The 20,390-nt window shown below is 40.8% G+C and overlaps 1 protein-coding gene across 6 annotated transcripts in view; it reads left to right on the forward strand.

Moving 5' to 3' along the window:
• The window catches only part of BCAS3 (BCAS3 microtubule associated cell migration factor), a 787,317-nt gene that overhangs the window by 744,681 nt on the left and 22,246 nt on the right, over nucleotides 1-20,390 (forward strand). For all 6 annotated transcript variants that reach the window (XM_051994106.1, XM_051994105.1, XM_051994107.1 and 3 more), the window contains one exon: nucleotides 18,968-19,135. In XM_051994106.1, coding sequence (XP_051850066.1) covers nucleotides 18,968-19,135 — 168 coding nt within the window. The remainder of the gene's footprint in view (nucleotides 1-18,967; nucleotides 19,136-20,390) is intronic.

Raw genomic sequence — 20,390 nt, forward strand, 5'->3', positions numbered from 1 at the left:
TATAAAATTAACCTGAGAAGGAAATAAAAAATGCAGGCGGACAAAAACAGAGGGATTAGGAATGCTATGTAGCAGTTCACACTCATTTCCCAGAGTTCTTTCCCTGGGTGTAGCTGGTTCTATTCATTATTGGACAAATGGAACTGATTTGTTTCATCTCATTGTTGAAGAGAGACACGTCCATCAGAATTGATCATCATACAATATTGTTGTTGAAGTGTATAATGATCTCCTGGTCCTGCTCATTTCACTCAGCATCAGTTCGTGTAAGTCTCTCCAGGCCTTTCTGAAATCCTCCTGCTGGCCATTTCTCACAGAACAACAATATTCCATAACATTCATATCCCACAATTTATTTAGCCATTGCCCAATCCATGGGCATCCACTCAGTTTCCAGTTTGTAGCCACTATAAAGAGAGCTTGGGTGGCGTTATTTCTTGCAGATGATTTAGGGAGTGCTTAAAGTGTAATTAAGTAAAGAGAGAAACTATCTCTTCTCAAGTTACAGAACCATGAAATATTAGATGTGGAAGAATCTATCTCATCATGATACACCTAAAGAAACAGCCTCAGAATCAGCTCATTGGTTTTTCAGTGAAGCTGTAAACTTTATATCAGGTGAGATATTTTTATATCTGGTCAGCCTAAATGTCCTTCATTTATAGTTTGAGTAATAAAGTATTTCAGTGAGAAAATTTTTTCAATACTAAGGCACTTCTGAAAAATCCAATGATGCACCATCAGAACTGAATTCCTCAGCTGTACTTGCTACCCCCAATTCACAAGTCAGATGATAAATCCACTTTGCTATCAAAATAACAAGAAAGCCCCATGAATCTCTCTACCTAGACTTCTTGGCTGTCAGATTTCTGCTTCTTTACATCAATTTCTGTTCTCCCTATAATCTTTTACTTATCTTATATCCATCCCAGCTCTGTGTTTCACTATCTCTTCCATAATTGCCAGGCAGGGCGGTGGATTAGGTAACTGCTAGGGTCCTTCCAGCTTGAAATTTGTGCTCCTGTGAACAGATGAATGTTTTTAAAAGTATAATTCTCTTTATAAATGTATAAATTTCATCTTGTCACAACAGATGCCTCCCAAGAAACAACCAACAGACCCTTTGACAAAATGTTTTCCAAGAATACTAGTTATTAATTATTAGCCAAAAGAAGGTTTGTAAGTCCTTTAATTGTGGCAAAATGTTACAGACATGCCTTTTTAAATTGTGCTTCACTATACTGTGAATCACAGATATTGCAGGATTTGTTTTTGTTTTGGATTATATATGTTTTTATTTTATTTGCTTTAGAAATTAAAGATTTATGTCAGTCTTGCATTGAACAAATCTATTGGTGCCATTTTTTCAACAGCATTTGCTCACATTTTGACAATTCTTAAGAGTGTTCAAACTTTTTCATTATCATTATTGTACTGTTATGGTGATCTGTGATCAGTGATCTCTGATATTACAATTAAAATCGTTCAGAGTATTATGAACCACACCCATATAAGATGGTAAACATAATTAGTAAATTAGGTATTCTGACTGCTCCATTGACTGGTTGTTTCCTATTCCCTCTTTCTTTCCTTGGACCTCACTATTCCCTGAGATACAACAATATTAAAATTAGGTCTGTTAATAATCCTACAATGGTCTCTAAGTGTTCTAGTGAAGAGAATGGACTATGTAGCAAATTTTATTGTTATCTTATTTTAATAATTTGCCACAGCTATCCCAACTTTTGTTAACTACCACCATAATCAGTCATCAGCCACCATCAACACTGAGGCAAGGTCCTCTACCAGCAAAAAATATTACAACTGGCTGGAGGCTCAGATGATAGTTAACATTTTTTAGCAACATAGTATTTTTAATTAAAGCATGTACATTTTTTAGGCATAATACTATTGCACACTTAATATAGAATAGTATAAACATAACTTTTATATGCATTGAGAAACCAAAAAATTCTTGTGACTTGATTTATTGCTGTATTTACTTTATTGTGATTGACTGGAATGGAACCCACAATATCTCCAAGATGTGTCTGTGATAACATTCACATTCTGCTTGATCAGAAATTTGTTGCCTCTTCCTGTTTAGTTCATGACAGTTCCCATTGTCAGTGCTGATATTTTTCTTTTTGCCTCTATTTTCTCACTCGACAAAGATTTAGAACTGAACAGATTCCTAAAGGTCATCAAATCCAATATCCTCATTCTGTAGATGAATAAACTAAGGTCCAGAGATATTAGTTTTTATACAAGTCTTCTGATTTATCTCAGAATTCTTCATCTTTATGACACAGTGATCTTGTGCCCAATTTGTTCAGCTATGTCATTTGGTCTGTATTTTGTTTCCAGCTCTTTATTATAACACATAATACTGTTATGAGCATTTTTGTACGTATAGGTCTTTTTTTTTCTTGACAGCAATTTCTTTTGATCCCCCCCCCAAATATATATGTATATATATATATATATAATAGCTCCAAAAGTGAGATCTCTGGGTCAAAAGATATGAACGGTTTGGTGCCTAAGGAAACTTTTCTGTACATGTATTCTTTCTTCTTCATTCCCCCAAACAGCAAGCTCCATAAAACCTGTTCTTCCTCTAAGTTTAACAGAAATAGACTAAATCTCTTAGGATTTTTTTTTTTTTTTTTGATACTGGGAAGTGATGAGAATTGGCTAAATTGAGCTCCCTGAACTTACTTATCAAGGGGAAAAACATTGCCATTCTGATTACCATCCTGGCCACCATGATAAAAAAACAAAAGTTGGGGTGGAGTTTATGTCCTGACACAGGGCTCCACCCCACTTTCTGGTCATGGCCCAGACGGTCTTAACAGAAAACCTCAGCACAGCTTAAAATGAGACCAGCTGAGTTTGGGTGAAATTGTAACCAGATTGATGCTATGATTTGGGCATTTTTCACACTTGCTAATGAATCACATACAGTCTTTTATAACTCAGAAGCCTTGCCCTCTCACAGGCAAACCCAACTTCATTCATTCACACAATTCTGACTGGAAAAGTCTTGGGGGCTGAGGGCTGGGGCAAAAAGCAGAACCCAAACACAAGCCCCTGGGTTTTTTCTCTTCAGGGCAGCCTCTGGAGTTAGCCCTGCCAGTTTTTATTTTGAAGGAAAGCATTCCCACCTCTTCTGCCATAACCCCTGCTCCATCAACCAAGCAGGACTCTTGGTCACTGAGTGGAGCTTCGAGCAGGAAGGAGGTGTGAAGTTCTCTCATTTGTTTTAATGGAGTGTTAACTTCAGCCCCAGAACTGTTAACACTTAACACAGAACCCCCTGAACTCTGCAGAGAGATGGTGGGCTGACAGCTGGGGGCTGTTTGAGGTTCGAACTCATTAAAGGGGAGGGGGGAGAAGAAAAAAGCTAAAAGCAACAGAGCCACACTCCAGTTAAACATCAGCTTAATGAAGTCGGGTTACTAGCACTGGATGTGTTCTCGGAGAGTGGGTGCTCTTCTCCATTTCTCCCCAGAGCCAGGATTTGAATCCCATCTTGGCTACTTTACTCGAGTGACTTAGGACAAATAACTTAAAATCTCGGGGCCTCAAATGAGTTGATGGCCTAGATGAGATTCTTTCCAGCTGTGCTCCAATGATCCGTGACCACCTTTAGTGCTTAGGCCTGAACCACAGACCAGTTGAGTCACTGTTTTGGGACTGTTTAGAAAATGGCAGACTATGATTCCCAGATACAAGTTTGACTTGAGTTTGAAGTCAACTCTTATGTCCCACCATGTGTGAGATAGACTGGAGTGATACACTGAGTTACTGTCCCAGGAAAACCATCTGGAAAGTCATCAAGGGATTATAGCTCTAGAGCTGAAAGGCACCATAGAGAACATGGAATCCAAACCTCTCGTTTTACTGATGAGGAAACTGAGGCACAATGAAGTAACTACAACATTTAGCCATTTAGTTAAAACCTTGACTATCAGAACCTTTTTAATCCATATGAGCTTGAGAGCAAGCTCTTCAAGTGTAGGAGGGGACCTTTTCTAGGCTTTTCTGACTTTTGTAAACTAGGTGGGTTTTCCTCGGGCCACTTTTTAAAGTCTTCTTTGCTGGGAGAAATTAGTATCATCTATGTGGAGTTAGAGTTGCTAACCCCACTGAAGAGAGTCAGTATCTTTTAAATAAATATATAGGTCATCATCTCAGCATTGACTAAGGCAGATCAAAAGTTTCCGCCATAAATTAGAGGCAAAGGTTAGGTTAAGCTGCAGCTCAGACACCATAAACTCTCTGTGTCTAAACTGGACTTTAGGATTTGGGAGCCTTAACCTCTCTGTGAAAAGAAGAAAATTCAAAGAAGCCATTGGTCCTCCACTATTCTATATAATAACAACATGATATGGATTCATGTAGAAGGTACAATGAGTGTAAACCCTACCACATGCTAGCTAGTTCACTGGAACATTAGGTGATGCTTGAGTCCAAAAAAGAAGGGAAGCTCTGGTCTAAATTCAGCACTCACCACCTCAGAAAGCTCCAGTGACTCTATTGTCCCTCGGACAAAATGCAAACTCTTCTATTTGACATTTAAAACCCTTCACAGTCTGGCTCCAACTTATCTTTCCAGATGACTTCTCATCATATATTCATCATTCTAACCTATTTAATCTACTTGCTGCTGCCTATCTCTGATATCCCATCCCCTGACTTCTTGCCAGACCATCTCCTAAGCCTGGAACACTGTCCCTTCTTACCTGTTCTTGAAACTACTTCTAGAGGTACCCTTCAAGACAGCTCAAGTGACATTTCCTATAAAAGGCCTTCTTCCATCCAATAGTTTGTTCTCTCATCATCCCTCCCTTCACGTATAATTTGGATTTGTTTTTTCTGTGTACATGTTGTTTCCCACCTCTTTCCAGTAGAACATAAGCTCCTTGAGAGCATGCTCAGTTTTAATGATGTAATCCTTGCATCTACCAAATAGTTTGTACTTAATAAATGCTTATTAGGTTGATTATTATGTGGGAGAGCCATGGGCTGGGAATAGCTCTCTTTTAATCTTGATCTACCCAACTCCATCCTCTTTATCGTTGTATGGTTTGAAGGTTTGTGGTACAGCTTAATTTTCATTTGTAGTCTGTGACCATTATCCTATACCTCCTCCATTAGAAAGCAGTCCAGTTTCCTGGATTTCATATCCAAATTTGCTATTAGGTTTTCAACTTTCAGGGAAGCTGGATAAAGAGGCAAGGTGAGAATCCAGCCCTGAGTGCAAAGGATTACTCAGCACCTGATGGGAGTTGGCCCATTGCCTTCAGCAATGTCAGAGATGGGTGGCTGTCTCTAACTCCCCTAGCCACTAAGGCTGGGGTGAAAGTGAAGTTCTGGCTGGTAATCCCTCTTCAGCGGCCAAACCAGTCTGACCACAAGCCTCACTTGTCCAAAGGCCTTTGCAATCCCCACCTAAGGCCCAGTGTCAGGCTCTGGCATCCAGGTCAGCGCTCCTCTGGTTAAACCACAGAGGAAACAAGGAACACTCTCATTGAGGAAGTATAGATGCCACAAAAAGGAGAACAAAAGGTCAAACATAATTCAAAAGGACAGGCTCTGGATGTTTGCATATGGGGTATATTGAATTTCACATCTGAAATTCAGCCGTGATAAAACTGATGGCTTTAGAAACATCTCCTCTAATTAATGAAAACAGAGTTCTCCTAGGCCCCAAGTTTCAGACTTCAGAATTATTTTTAGCTTGAGAAGCTTAGGTTTCATTTATTTGGAATCTATTTTTAAATAAGGTTACTGAGTTGTTTTGTTTTTTTCCTAAAATATTGGAGCATCCCTCTATAACGCTGGGGATTAGCCAAATGAAGCAATAGTTTGTTTGTTTGTTTTTTCTAATATATTTTATTTTATTTTATAATAACTTTATATTGACAGAACCCATGCCAGGGTAATTTTTTTACAACATTATCCTTTGCACTCGCTTCTGTTCCAATTTTTCCCCTCCCTTCCTCCACCTCCTCCCCTAGATGGCAAGCAGTCCTATATATGTTAGATATGTTGCAGTATATCCTAGATACAATATATGTTTGCAGAACCGAACAGTTCTCTTGTTGCACAGGAAGAATTGGATTCAGAAGGTAAGAATAACCCGGGAAGAAAAACAAAAATGCAAATAGTTCACATTCATTTCCCAGTGTTCTTTCTTTGGGTGTAGCTGCTTCTGTCCATCATTTATCAATTGAAACTGAGTTAGGTCTCTTTGTCAAAGAAATCCACTTCCATCAGAATACATCCTCATACAATATCATTGTTGAAGTGTATAATGATATCGAAGCGATAGTTTTTAAGCACACTAACAGGACAAACAGTGTTGAACTTGGAGACAGGAAAATATTCAAAATATATGACCATGGGCAAGTCATTTAGTTTCTCTGAAACCTCAGTTTCCTTATCTGTAAAATGGGCACGATAATATGTGTGTGTGTGTGTGTATGTGTGTGTTAGAAGTGAAGCTTAAATGAGATAATCTGCATAAAGTATTTTCATTTATTTGTTCAGCAAATATTATTAAACGCCTACTATTTGCTAAGTATTCTGCTGGACTCTAAGGATTCAAAGATAATAATAAAGCAATCCTTTCCCTCAAGAAGCCTACATTTGCCCAAGTGTGAAGGGGAAAAGATTGGAGAGGGAAGCAAAGTAGCACATTCACACAAATAAACACAAAATACATACAAACCAAACAGAGAAATAGTCATATGTAGGAAATGATGAGAAAAACTACGGTTTCTTTTGTTGTTTTTGTTGTTATCTCATTGTCATCTTTTTTTGATGAGGTTTAAATGTAAATGGCCAAAGGACAAGTAGCTTTCCTGTTTTTATTCCTATAAGCTTATTTTTTGTTGGATGGCTAAAAACATCTTCCTATGCATTTTCCCATACAACTCCTATATGCCAGCAAGAGGGATGATATGTACCTAATCCTATCTTATATGCTTTTGATCTCCTTGGCCAGGTTTCTCTACTCTGAAAGATTTTTATTCCTTGTAGCTAGGCAATTGTAAGTATTGACATGAAGATATATTTAAAATATTTGTACACTATCCTATTATATCCTGGTGATTGTGGGTACCAGTTGTTTCTATTATAATTGTTTGAACAATATCTCTTGGGTATTTTGAGGTCTCTACCTGAAGTAATTTGAGATCAGGATATCAAATAAGGGAGCTAAATGGCTTGGAGACAGCCTACCTTTGTGACTCTGAGTAAATCATTTAACCCCATTTACCCCAGTTTCCTCATCTGTAAAATGAGTTGGGAAAGGAAAAGGCAAATCGCCAGAGTATGTTTGCCAAGAAAACCCAAATAGGGTCACGAAGAGTTGGCCATGATTGAATCAACTAAATGACTTAAATTATAGAAATTGGTTGTCAGTCTATTTAAAAAAAAAAAAAGTGTCCTCCTTATTTATAATTCTAGCCTCTATGTTTTGCTAGATTTGTTAGGTGCTAAATTTTTGAAGCCTGAAGTAATGTGTTATTGTCTCCATTTCTTTGCACACTCTACATTGATCACTAAGTACAGGCTCCTTAAAAATAACCCATATATAGTTTCTGGCAGCAGTAATCTGGTTCTAAAATGTCATTGTAAATGCCTTCTTTCCCACAAACAGATTTTCATGAGTCAGCCATTTTTTCAACATTCTCTTGTTGGTAGAATTCATATGGAGGTTATCCATGGATGGCCTGGGGAGCCTTTTGATTCTACTTCTCAATTGTAGTTCATAGGGTCTAGCTGGAAGTAAAACTTTAGTATATTTAACAAATACAAAACCATGAACCTATTGTCAGCTTTTCCTATTCCTTGAAGTGATACCTGTTTTCCAAAAGCATTTCAGTAGGTTATTCATATGTCCATCTTCTTTAAGAATGTCAATCTCTTTTCCTTTTTTTGCTATGTAATTGTTCATCTTTTTGTAATTCCGTTAGAGTGATGGATCCTATATGTTGAGAATATTGTATAGAGTTCTATTAAGGCATTTTCCAAATCTTTTGCAGTCTATTTTTCAATTTCAAAAGTATAACTTAAGACTGATGTTGCATGGGTACTAATTGCTTTAAATGTATTCTTTTATTCAGCTTTGATTTCGGACTTCCAATAAAGCTTCTTCGTATATTCAGCCAAAACCTTCCTTATATCTTTTTGATCAGTGTGTCTTATCTGGAGGAGACCAATGTATTTGTAGGTATCTCCTTCTTTCTTTGATTCAATGTGATCTCTAGACTCAAACTCAAAACCTTCAGTCTCCTTCTTTCCATGGTATTGTCACTCTTATTGTTATCATTAGCATTTGTCATCTTATTAGAATAGCCGTCATTCCTAGGGCTTTCCTCATTCCTAGATGTTGAATTTCAGTGGCCATTTCTGTACTGAAGTGTCTTGGTATATGGGGCTTCTCTACTGTACTGTACTTAAGTTGACAATTCTTTGCCCATCATCAGTGAGAAAGATGTCAGAACATCCTGGAAGGGTTGTTTTTATTGCCCAGTATCTAATAAACTATGCTTCCAATCCTGCTTAAGTGTATAGAAAAGCCAAAATCACACCTATGCCAGTCTTCCTGATAGAGGAAGAAAGGGTCTCTGGGCCTCTAGTTTTGGAAGTTCCAGTGTTAGACCAATGTGGACAGATTTTTCATGTAGGTACCTCGGCACTGGCCGGAGACGGGGTCCCTGGGAAGTCTTCCATCCTGAGGCTTGCAATATCCAGTCCTTGAATTCACAGGCAGACTGATAGCTTGCTGATGTCATGATGAAGTAGTGACAAGATCTGATTTTCACCGTCCCCTCCCTCACATGAGCTCCTTACCCCAGTTAGCCAAGATGTTTGGGGGAGGGAGAAGTTGATAGGTCTGGAAAGCTGCTTTCCAAGGTGCGTGCTTTGTGAGATCTCTCCAGAATGCCTCCCTGCCGATTTATGAAATCTGTACAGAGGTGGAACTTCTGCTGCTGTTTTTCATGCTCAAGTCAGTGCACATTCCAATATGAATTAAGAAGAAATATGTCATATGTACACAGGGGAGAATCAACATCGCGTGCAGCCAAGTGTGGCCAGGAGGGGAAAAGTCAAGCCTAGGTCAGGTAGCAAGAGGCTCTGTCCACTTCTTCACTGAATCAAAACCAATCCCTTAAACGAGCTGGGGAGGAAAATCCTCTGGGTCACAAATGGGAGTTGCTAGAAAAACGCAGAAGATTCAGAAGACTTCCTAGGGCCCCCACCCCCTATGGCAGCTGCTTTTCCCTCCCCCAGACTGGAGGGTCAGGGAAAGGGAGGGTACAGGATGAGCCTTCCCCAGGGCTTATTCCCACCGGGCCTCCCAGGCTTCCTGTCAGCCTCCTCAAGGAAGAGGGAGTAGGGAGGCCCCCAGAATCAGACCCAGAAAAGCTTGGCTCCAGAAATTCAAAAGTAAACAGCAAGTAGCTTAATTGAGGAACCTGGACCCCAACCTACAGTGCCCTTCAGATCGTCCCTCTTACTCAGATTCAGAAGCCATGTCTTCCAACCCCAGGGTTTCCCAGGCATTTCCTTCACTATTTGGGCTCACTCTGCTAGAGGAATGATGGGTAGTCCTGGTATGACCCTCTGTCTTTAATTAGGGAAAACCTACAGTCTCGCTTCTCTCCCATCCAACCGCTTCCTCCTGCCTTAGCTGACGGGGACTTACGACTGGAATGTTAGCTTTTCAGGATGTTCCGTTTGGAAGCCACTGTGGCACCCAGGGTGATCTCAATACCCACCAGTGTTGTTAATTACATGGGAGTCATCTGGGCCGGTGCAGAACCCCCAGAGTGAATTATTCATTATTCCCAATGTTGCACACAGGTAAGCTGAGACCCCGAGTAGTTCCACAACTTGCCCCAAAGTCACAAAGCAAAGTTAGAAATAGAATGAAGTTAGGGCCCAGGTCATCTGTTTTATAGTCCAGTGTTTCAACCCATAAAGGCAATAGTCTGAATATATCACATTAGAGCCATAAAGACTGCTTTGAAGGCACCATGAATTCTTACTAGTTGAATTCTCTTTGGACTGCATTCCTTGGCTTGGGATTGTCCAACATGTTCACCACATGTATCCATTCAGTCCAAGACCTGTGCATGGCCCATTGGTGCTCCCTGCCCCGCTCCTAGTGATTGGCTGATCCTACAGGTGATCCGCCCACTCCCAGAAGTTCAGGCACTAACTCCATCAGACCCCATTTATCCAGCCTCCCCCAGGCCCAACTCCTGCAAATGGTCAGGTGAATACAGGGGAAAATAGGAAGAATGTACCCCAGACTGGCATATACCCCGGGAGTAACTGAGTGGGTGATTACTCACCCTAAACACTGCCTAAAGGAATTGGGAAAGAAGTGGGGCAAGCTCCCTATTGCCAGCCCCATCTTCCTATAACTCACCAGTTTCTATTTAGTGGGAAATATGGAAATTAGTGTCCGTTTGTGTGTTCATCAGCTGATGTACAGTTGGCCAACAGTACTTTTCCTATGACCAAAGTAAATCAGGCTGCCCCTGTTCCCCATCCAAACCTCTGCATTGGTGCATCTTTTCTATGGGCCCAAAAGTCGACCTTAAAGTTAAACTTTAAGTCCAGTTTAGATGGAGGGCAAGGAAGTTTTTGAATGATGAGGTTCTGGTTTGAATGTCAGGGCCAGAATAATTATTAGTAAGTTAGTAAAGCCTAAACAGCTTTATTATTGTCTTTAACTCCAGGGGCACTTCTGAACCTTGAAAAGTTAATATACATATGTAATAAAAAAAAAAGAAAACAATTAATAAAAAAAAGAATTGATCACAAAGAACCAGAAAAAAAAATTTTTTAAAAGGAATTGAGTAGAGTAAGGGTTCCCCATAGACATGAATGGTTAAAAAAAAAATCTTCTTGGAAGAAGTAGGATTCAACCTGGGTTTTAGAGAATAAGCAGAAATTGGAATAGGCAGAGAGGGAGAGGAAAGCAAGGAGGAGGATGAAGGCTTCCAAGTAGCTATATTATAGACAGTCCTTCATGGGCAAAAAGAAGTTTTCTTCCACAAAATTACCACTTCTCCCTTAGAAGCCTTAAAAATGCTAGCAATGATGATTGAGTTTTTTTGGGTTTTTTTGTTGTTTTGTTTTGTTTTTTGTCTTGGTTGAATGGTAGCTGTCACTGCAGGAAATGTATCACCACAGAAGTGTACGACTGAAGCTTGGGCTCAGAAAAAACAACTTGTCCAAGGAACTAATTAGTGTCATAATGAAAAGTAGGAGTTTGGTCTCCTTTCTCCAAAATCACCAATTTCTCCTGTGTCAAAACTGCCTTTTCAAGAACCTGAGTCCCATCCCAAACTTTTCTGGCTTCTAATTTGCATTTCTTCCATTGCCAACCTTACATTTGCTCTGCTCACCTTGCTACCACTGGCCACATATGTCAGTTCTAACATCCTAAGGCCTTTCTTTTGCCCGATGGCTCTCTCCCTACTGGTGCTGGACAGACTACATCCTTACCCTTTGCCAGGGTATGTAGGCAGATACCTTTCAGCAGGACATCAACAACGTTGACTTTATCCTCAATCCTGTGACTTTTCTTATGAGCCACGTTGACTGAATGTTCTCCAAAAGGGAGAGCTCTGATGTGTATTGTCCAATTTAAGGACTTCTTCACTGAGACATCACAGAGCCATTCCTAAAAGAGTCACAACGATATAATGGAAAGAATACAAGATTGTATCTCAGCTTACTTACTCTGGTCAGAATAGTGGGTGGCAGCTCTTAAAAGTAAATTAAATAGAGATGACCATAGTCAAGTGCTATCCCTGAGTACAAAACGATCTGTTTCACACATTGAAAATGGAGGAAATGGAGATAGACACCACTTTATGTGAAAAAGATCTGGACACAGGAGTGGGAGAGGTTGATGGACCATGAGCACAATATGAATCAGGGTTGTAATATGACAACCAGAGGAGGTCATGCAATCTTAGACTGCATTAAGAAAGGACATAATGAATAACCAGAATAAGAGAGGTTGTAGGTCTTTTGTGTTCTGCCCTGTTCTGATCACATCCAGATTATTATATGCAGTTCCTTCTGAAGAAGGAAACTTTTTAAAAAATAATATTTTGTTTCCCAATTACATGTAAAGACAATTTTTAACATTCATTCTTTTTAAATTTTGAATTCTATATTTTCTCCTTTCCTTCCTTACCTCCCTCCTTCTCCGAGACAGTAAACAATTATATGAGTTGTACATATGCAATCATGCAAAACATATTTTCATATTAGTCATATTGGGAAAGAAGACAAAGATCAAAAGAAAAAATAAAGGAAGCAAAAAAATGCCATGTTTTCATTGGTATTTAGATTCCATCCCTGGAGGCATTTTTCATCATGAGTCCTCTGGGATTGTCTCGGATCATTATATTTCTGAGAACAGCTAAGTTATTCATAGTTCTTCGCCATACAATATTGCTGTTACTGTGTACACTGTTTTCCTGGTTCTGCTTGCTTTACTTTATATCAATTCACTTTATATCAGACATCAGTATCAAGTCTTTCCAGGTTTATATGAAAGCATCCTGCTTATCTTTTCTTATAGCCCAATAGTATTGCATCATAATCATATACCACATTTTTTCCCCTTTTTGGTCTGTTTTTTTCTTGTACAACATGATAAACATGGAAGCATGTTTAAATGAATTGCACATATTTAACCTATATCAGATTGCTTACTGTCTTGGGGAAGGGAGAAGTAAGAGAAGACGGGAGAAAAATCTAAAACACAAAAGTTTTACAAAAATGAATATTGAAAACTATCTTTACATATATTTAGAAAAATAAAATACTATTTAAAAATGAAATAACTTTGCTAATCATATTTCCAATATACATAAAAGTATAAATAAAAAGATGTACCTACTTAAAAAATAAAGAAACAATCATATACCCTACCTTGTTCAGCCATTCCCCAATTGATAAGTATCCCTTCAATTTCCCATTCTTTTCCATCACAAAAAGAACTGCTATAAATATTTTTATAGAAATAGGTCCTTTTCCCTTTTTCTTTTAATCTGAATAGGGACTCTAAGCCATGATTCTTATTATTGTCCTAGGTAGCAAAGTGGATAACTCAACCAGGCCCTGAGTGATGAAAAACCTGAATTCACATCTAGCCTAACACTAGCTGTGTGATTCTAAGCAAGTCCCTTAACTTCAGTCTACCTCAGAATACTTATCTATAAAAATAGGGAAAATAGCATATGCTTCAGAGAGTTATGAAGCTCAAATGAGATAACACGTAAAGTGCAAACCTTAAAGCACTACATAAATGTTTGCTATCATTTTTATTGTTGTTCGCAGCAGCAGCAGCAACATCCCTTTTGCTTGTACTGGCCAAGCAGCCTGTAAAAAAACAATATAAAAGTCACAGTTCATGGAAATTGAGTGGATGCCTTTGGGGAATGACTGTATAAGTTTTAGAATGTGAGTACAATGAAATATCACTATTGCACAAGAAATGACGAGCAGGCTGATTTTAGAAAAGCCTAGAAAGGTTTATACGTTCTGATGCTAAGTGAAGTGAGTAGAACCAAGAGAGAACATTGCGCACAGTAACAACAGTATTGTGTGATGATCAACTATGATAGACTTGGCCCTTTTCAACCATGAGGTGATTTGAGGCAATTCCAATAGACTTGAGATGGAAAGAGCCATCTGCATTTAGAGAGAGAACTATGGAGACTGTGTATAGTATTTTCACCTTTTTCTTTATTGTTGTTGTTTGTTTGCTTGTGTTTTTTTTTTTCTTTCTTATGTTTTTTCTCCCTTTTGAGCTAATTTTTCTTTTGCAACATGACAAATATGGAAATGTATTTAAAAGTATGAGAGCTAGAATCCAAATGCAGGCGCCTTGAATACAAGTCTATTAAAGCTTGCAGATGAGGGCAATCACATGTCCCTGGTTCAGGCCTCTTTCCTTGGGGTCTTGCCCCTTTAATGGCAGTGCAGTTCTCTTCACCATCCCCCTTGGCTTTGGACTCCATCTTACCTTCTGTGTACAGTGGCCCTTCCAGCTCCCTGCAAGATTCCATTCCGTACTGACCCTGCTGATCCCCCACCTGCTCCACCTCATCTGCAGACATTCACTGCCAGCCAGCTGCATGGGAGCCACCGTACCTGCCCTGTGTTTGCCGGCCCTGTTTCAGACTTCTGGAGCCACTGGATTCCTGACATTTATTCTGGGACATTCTCCTTCTGGTCTCACTTTGGTGTCTGACCCCGACAGGTCCAGGTGTCCTTTGCCTTAGCTGACTTCTGGCTCCCCTGGTGCTGGCTCCTTATCATCAGCAGTGACTTCTAGCTGCTGACTGTCTTTCTGCTGCCTCCTTTTATTCTCTTCTCTAATGTAAGTCCTGGTTTGATGGCACTAGGCAAGCTGTGTTACCTCTGAGTCTCAATTTTCCTCATCTGTGAAATCGGAATAATAGTATTTTTGGTGCCTGCTTTGCAAGCATTTTTAAAACCTTAAAGTGTCATATAAAGGGGAGCTGGGATTATATCGGATTTGTAGGAAGCCCAGATATTGATTGGTTTTATTAGTTAACGAGGGCCTTTATGAACTTAATACAAAATGTTCCAATTTGCAATGTAGTAGCAAGAGCCCTGGACTTAATAGCAAGAAAATCTAGATTCAAATCCCACCTTTGCCACTTGTGGCCTCTGTGCATAAGCAAGTCACTTAACCTCTCTGGGCCTCAGTTTCCCTTTTGTAAAGTGAGAGGGTTGCATTTGAGAAGCTCTAAATCTGTGATCCTGTTATATGATGGACCTCTCGGAATTCCAGTGCTTTCTTTTATAAAAGAAGAATACTGATACCTCAGACACTTTCAGACTGAGTAACCTTGAACAAAACATTTAACTCTTGCTTACTAACTTCCTAATCCATAAAAATGGAAGTAATAATAGTACACGCTTCAGAGAGTGGTGAGGATCAAATGGAACTGATATTTGTAAAATACTTAGCGCCATATCTAGAGCTGTATAAATACTCATTACTTCCCCTCCCTCTACCTCACTGCCCAGGCTTATTGAGAAACTCAAATGAGGTCTTGCCTATAAAGTGCCTTCCAAACTTGAAAGTGCCGAGCTTTATAAATTTACAGTTACGGTTATTTGCATTTGCTCAGCACCTCAAACCAAGGTCTCTCGCCAACATATTCTGTCATCTTTTGATAGTGAATCCTACATGTAGGAGTTGCCATGAGCTCTAGCAATCCTGCAGTTACTCCTTTGTCTTAAACAAATTAAGCATTACTTGGGTGAACTGATTGCATGGTCACCACAAACTCATCTTTAGAGAGGATGCATGGAGGAAAAGAGTTTCCTGTTTTCCATCAGAATTGCTTCTCTCCCTGGAAAACCAGAATTTATGGGTGTCATAGGGAAAAAATTTCAGGCCAAAGAGACAAAGCAACTGCTAAAGGCCTTTCTGAACCTGGAGTGATACCAATCCCTCCCCTTCTCCCCCTCCTCTACATGGGATCTTACTGGTTTTTGAAATTATTACTATTAACTTAAACATACAATCATGAACATTTCCATATGCAAAGAAAAGGAGGACCATATCTGAAACTGTCAATTTATAGGAAGTTTGGGTTTTTTTAATCTCTAATAATAAATTTGGCATCATAGTAACAAAATTGCTCCTATTGTATCCCATTCTCTGTTCTCTTTGGTGCATTTTTTCAATGTTTTATTACATCTCTTTTTTTTTAAATCATTTTTTAAAAATCACTATCACTATTCAACAACTCCCCTTCCTCCTCCCATTGAGCCCTTTTGGAGAATAGGCAAGCAAAACAAATCAACTAGTTACAAAGTCTGAAAATGCATGTCTCTAAAACAATCACTTCTTGCCAAAAGGTAGGAAGCTTCTTCCTTCTGATGTCATGACTGGTCATTAGACTGACAAAATTTATTTAAAGTTGTTTGTCCTTTACATTATTGACTCGTTGTATAAATTGTTTTCCTATCTCTGATTACTTCACTCAGCATCTATTTATACAAATCCTCTGAATTCATCCCTTCTTAGGATGTAATAATATTCTATTGCACTTATTTTCCATAATTTGTTAGGCCACTCCTCAATTAATAGGTATCCACTTTGTTCCATATCTTTGCTGTGACAAAAAAAAAAGCTGCTATAAACATTTTTGTACTTATAGTTCCATCCTCTTGTCTTTGACCTCTGTGAGTGTTTATAGTTAGTACTGTTATCACTAGATCAAAAGGAATACACTGTTTAGTGACTTTGGGAATGTAGTCCCAAATTACTTTCCAGAATGGTTAGACCAGTTGACAACTCCCCCAACAGCACGTCAGGGTGCCCATCCTCCCACAAACCCTCCCACAATTGACATTTTTCTTCCTTTTCACCTTTGCTTTATTTTCCAGATATGGAGTAGAAAGTTGGAGGTATTTTAATTTTTGTTTCTCTTATTTATTTGGAACATTTTTATTGATTAATAGCTTAAATTCCTTCCTTTGAAAATTGTTTTTTCCACATATGTTAACCATTTAGCTATTGAGGAATTGCTCTAGTCAATCAACAAACATTTGTTTTTATAATTTGTACTATATTCTTATAGATTTGTATAAGTTTCCTTTTTTGATATAAGATCTTTATCAGATTTACTCCAATGATTTTTCCCATCGTTGACTATTTCTCTTTGAAGTTAATTCCATCTCATTTTTAAAGTTTTCCAATTTTATTTAATAGATAAGTTCTGTTACATATTACACTATCTTTTATGTTAGCCTCTACTCCTTTTTGATCAAGAACTCTTCATTATCTATACATAGTTATTAAAAAGTATCTATCTTCTTCCCCCCTAATTTGTTTGCGATATGACCTTTTTTATTTAGGTCATATGTTATTTGAAACTTATCATGGTATATGGTGTGAGGTGTTAGTCTAAAGGTATTTTCTGCCAGACTTCTCACGTTATCATTTTTGAAGCATGTCCACATACCATTAATTTAGAGAATTCTCACGACAGCCCCACAAGAGATAAGTAGGACCAGCATTATTATACTCCTTTTACAAATAAGGAAACTTAAGACCCACAGAATTTACAAATGACAGAGCAAGGCCTTCTGACCCAAACCTTTCTGACCTCTCATTAGTATTTTTTGTATTTTATGACACTGACTTTCTAGAGGTAAAGAACCTCCCAAAAGAACCACATTTAATATGAATATTCCTTCTCTTCCACCACCTACCACCTCAGGAGCTATAGTGAAATGGGGCCATTTTATCCCCATTTCATAAATGGAGAAAGAAAGATGAAGTTACTCATCCAAAGTTACACAAGTAAATGGCAAGATCAGGAATCGAACTTATGTCCTTGAACCTTTGGAGCCTTGGAATTTGACTCCAGGGAAGGTAGCTACGTGTCTGCCCTGTGTTTTCTGTCCAACAGCACACACCCAAGGGGCAGCCAACATGACCCGTAGCACCTGAGGAGGGCACAGTTTGCCTCTTGGGCAGTCGCCGCCCCGGGGTCCACTGGTCCCTAGGGGCTGGAGGGGAGATGGAAGAAGAGGGGCCCGTCCCTCTCCTTCCAGGAAAAGCCTTGAGCGTCCCTCTCGGAGGAGCCTCCCCTCCTGTGTTCCCTCTGCAGCGCTGCCTGTGCCTTCAGGGCCAGAATCTGCCCCAATGTTAGACAAAAGATAAATCAAAGGGGGGCCTTTGCTGATGAAAGTCAGGAGCCCACAGTGACCCTTGCTGCTGTATAGATCCCGGCCGGCCCAGCAGCCAGGGGCCTTTGTCCCCGCCACCAAAGTTCAGGATTATCTGGCCCTCTTTGCTGATGTATGGAGCCGCTGGCTGCCTCGAGTGTTTACTAACGGTTATCACCTCAGTACTTTGGCCATTATCAGAGGCAGGGCCGCCTGCCGGGGGCTCGGGCTCGCACCCTCTCTATTACCACCTGTCATTGGCAGAGGGTGTGCTCTGAGGCTGCACAGCCCCCTGCCTGGGAGAGATAGGCTCTGAAGGCTGATCAAAGGGGAGAAGCGAGGAGCTGATACGGGGACGCGCCTCGTGGACTTTTCACTTGGGGAAACGTTGGCATTTGCTGCATTTTTTAGCCTTCCTTGGGCTGGCAGGAGCCAGGCCCAGTCGGTGCAGAGGGCTTGGTTACCTAACGCCTGGGGACGTGGTATGTGCTTAAAGCACCAGAGCATGACCGTAATCTCATTCCAGGGCGAATGGTTTGAAATAAGCCTTTACAGAAGACTTGCTGTATCAGAAAGTCAAAATAATTTTAATTTGTGCTTTGAAGCACTCTTGGATTCGAAAGTCTAGTCTTTGCATTCAGCAGAACCCCGTGTGCTCTCCCAAACAGGGCTCGGCTTGCCCTCGAGCAGGGATGCTGAGGGGCCCGGCCACGACGCCATCTCCGGCATCTCTGGCGTGCGCCAGCCGTCGTGCGCTCAGGTGCAGGAAGCTGGGCCCTGACCCCCACTCCTGAGAGGCTCCTGCTGCCAGAGCCCCTCCCCGCTCCCCTTGTCTCTGCCACTCTGGGCCTCAGTTTCCCTGTCTGCTATATGAAGAAACAGGATCACATGATGTCGACGGCCCTGTCCACCTCCAGGGCTCTCTGGAGCCGCGACCGCCATCTTGTGACATAGAGTACATGATATAACAAATGGATGGCAGTCTTGCCTGGAGGAAAACCTGAGTTTTAAGTTCCATAACTGGCACAGGCTAACTAGGCGATCCCGGGCAAATCCCCGCATCCCTCTGAGCCTCCCTTTCTTCCTCTGTGAAAGGGCAGTATTGTAAGGAGAGTCCATGTGACCCAGCTTTGCTGGCCTGGAGGGGAGGTGGAGAAGGTGTGTGTCTGTGCTCAGCCAGGTCTCCCTCTCTGTGCTGCAGGTACCTTTGATCGGAGTGTGACCCTGCTGGAAGTGTGCGGAAGCTGGCCCGAAGGCTTCGGCCTCCGCCACATGTCCTCCATGGAGCACACCGAAGAAGGCCTCCGGGAGCGGCTGGCTGACGCCATGGCTGAATCTCCAAGCCGGGATGTCGTGGGATCGGGAACAGGTAAAGCTGAAGGCAGGCTGGAGGGGCTGCACACTGATCTGCGTGTCCCCCCGCCCCCCGCTCCCTCAACCCCCAGCCTTGGTTAAAATGCTGCTTTCTGTCCTTTTTTGGAAGCCATCAACACAGAGCCTTCCAAGAAGGGGCTGTTCCCCAGGAGGTTGCCCTTCCCACCTGGAACAAGTGAAATAAGAATACAGTCAGGGAGCCGGTCACACTGGCAGCTTCGAAGAGAGTCAGAACCCCCTGAACCAAGGGGATCCAGGTGTCTCCAAGGGCTCCCAAGGCCCTAACTGCAAGAGTCAGGGGCTGAGGAGGGACCCGAGACCCCGGCCGTACATCGTCAGCCATCACGGCTGGATCCTTGGCAATCCCGGGGGGAAGGGAGGGAAGGAACCAGGAAGGGGGATCAAAACCCGTCTGATGGGCTCTGCTTAGGGGACCTGCTCCTGCTGGTGTCCCCACCTCCGTAAAAGTCCTTGGGACCGTTGACTACTGGCCCCTAAGCCCTGCCAATGCTTAAAAAAAAAAAAAAGAATACTAGCTGAGGAGTGAATGGGTTCCTATCCTGACTTGGCGGCTTTCTCCTCATGCGACTGTAGGCAAGACAATTACCGTCTCTAGTATCCTCTACTTCAGGTGTTGGACTAAGTGACCTTCAGGTCTCTTCCAGCTCTAACACTCTGATAGTCATCCAATAAATAACGCACACACACAGTCACATTTGGAGGAGTGGAAGATGTGGCTGTTTCCATCAGGTAATCATAGGTGGCTACTTCTATTGTACATCCTTCATCTTCCCAGCTGCCCATACAAGGGGTGAGTTTTACAGCCCTCAAAATTTAATTCCAAAGGAGTTCTGCTTCCATTCCCAGGGAATGGGCCAGTAGCACAGTAACAAGGTCCCTCTTGGTTTTCCTAAATCTTGTTCAAAACCCCAGGGCTACATGATGACCAGCAATATGCCTTCAGACTGGCTGCTTCATCCTAGAATTTGCATGGAAGGCTTGCCTAACAAACAAGCTGTTTCAAACTCTGGGGAAGGAAGAGGGAAGAAATTCAGAATGAAAATAACCAAAAGACAATGGAAACATTTTTGGAAGGTACAGGAAAAGTCCATCACCTCTTCCTTTGTAGAAGCAACCAGATTGTTCAATCTTTGCCTGTCAAACCTGCTGTCTTCCTTGCCATTCATTACTGCTTTCTGTATATAGAAGATTCTTCTAAGAGCCTTTAAAATTTACAAGGCATTTTGAAT

The sequence above is a fragment of the Antechinus flavipes genome, chromosome 4 (assembly GCF_016432865.1).
Source record: "Antechinus flavipes isolate AdamAnt ecotype Samford, QLD, Australia chromosome 4, AdamAnt_v2, whole genome shotgun sequence".
In the NCBI taxonomy this organism is placed as follows: Eukaryota; Metazoa; Chordata; class Mammalia; order Dasyuromorphia; family Dasyuridae; genus Antechinus; species Antechinus flavipes.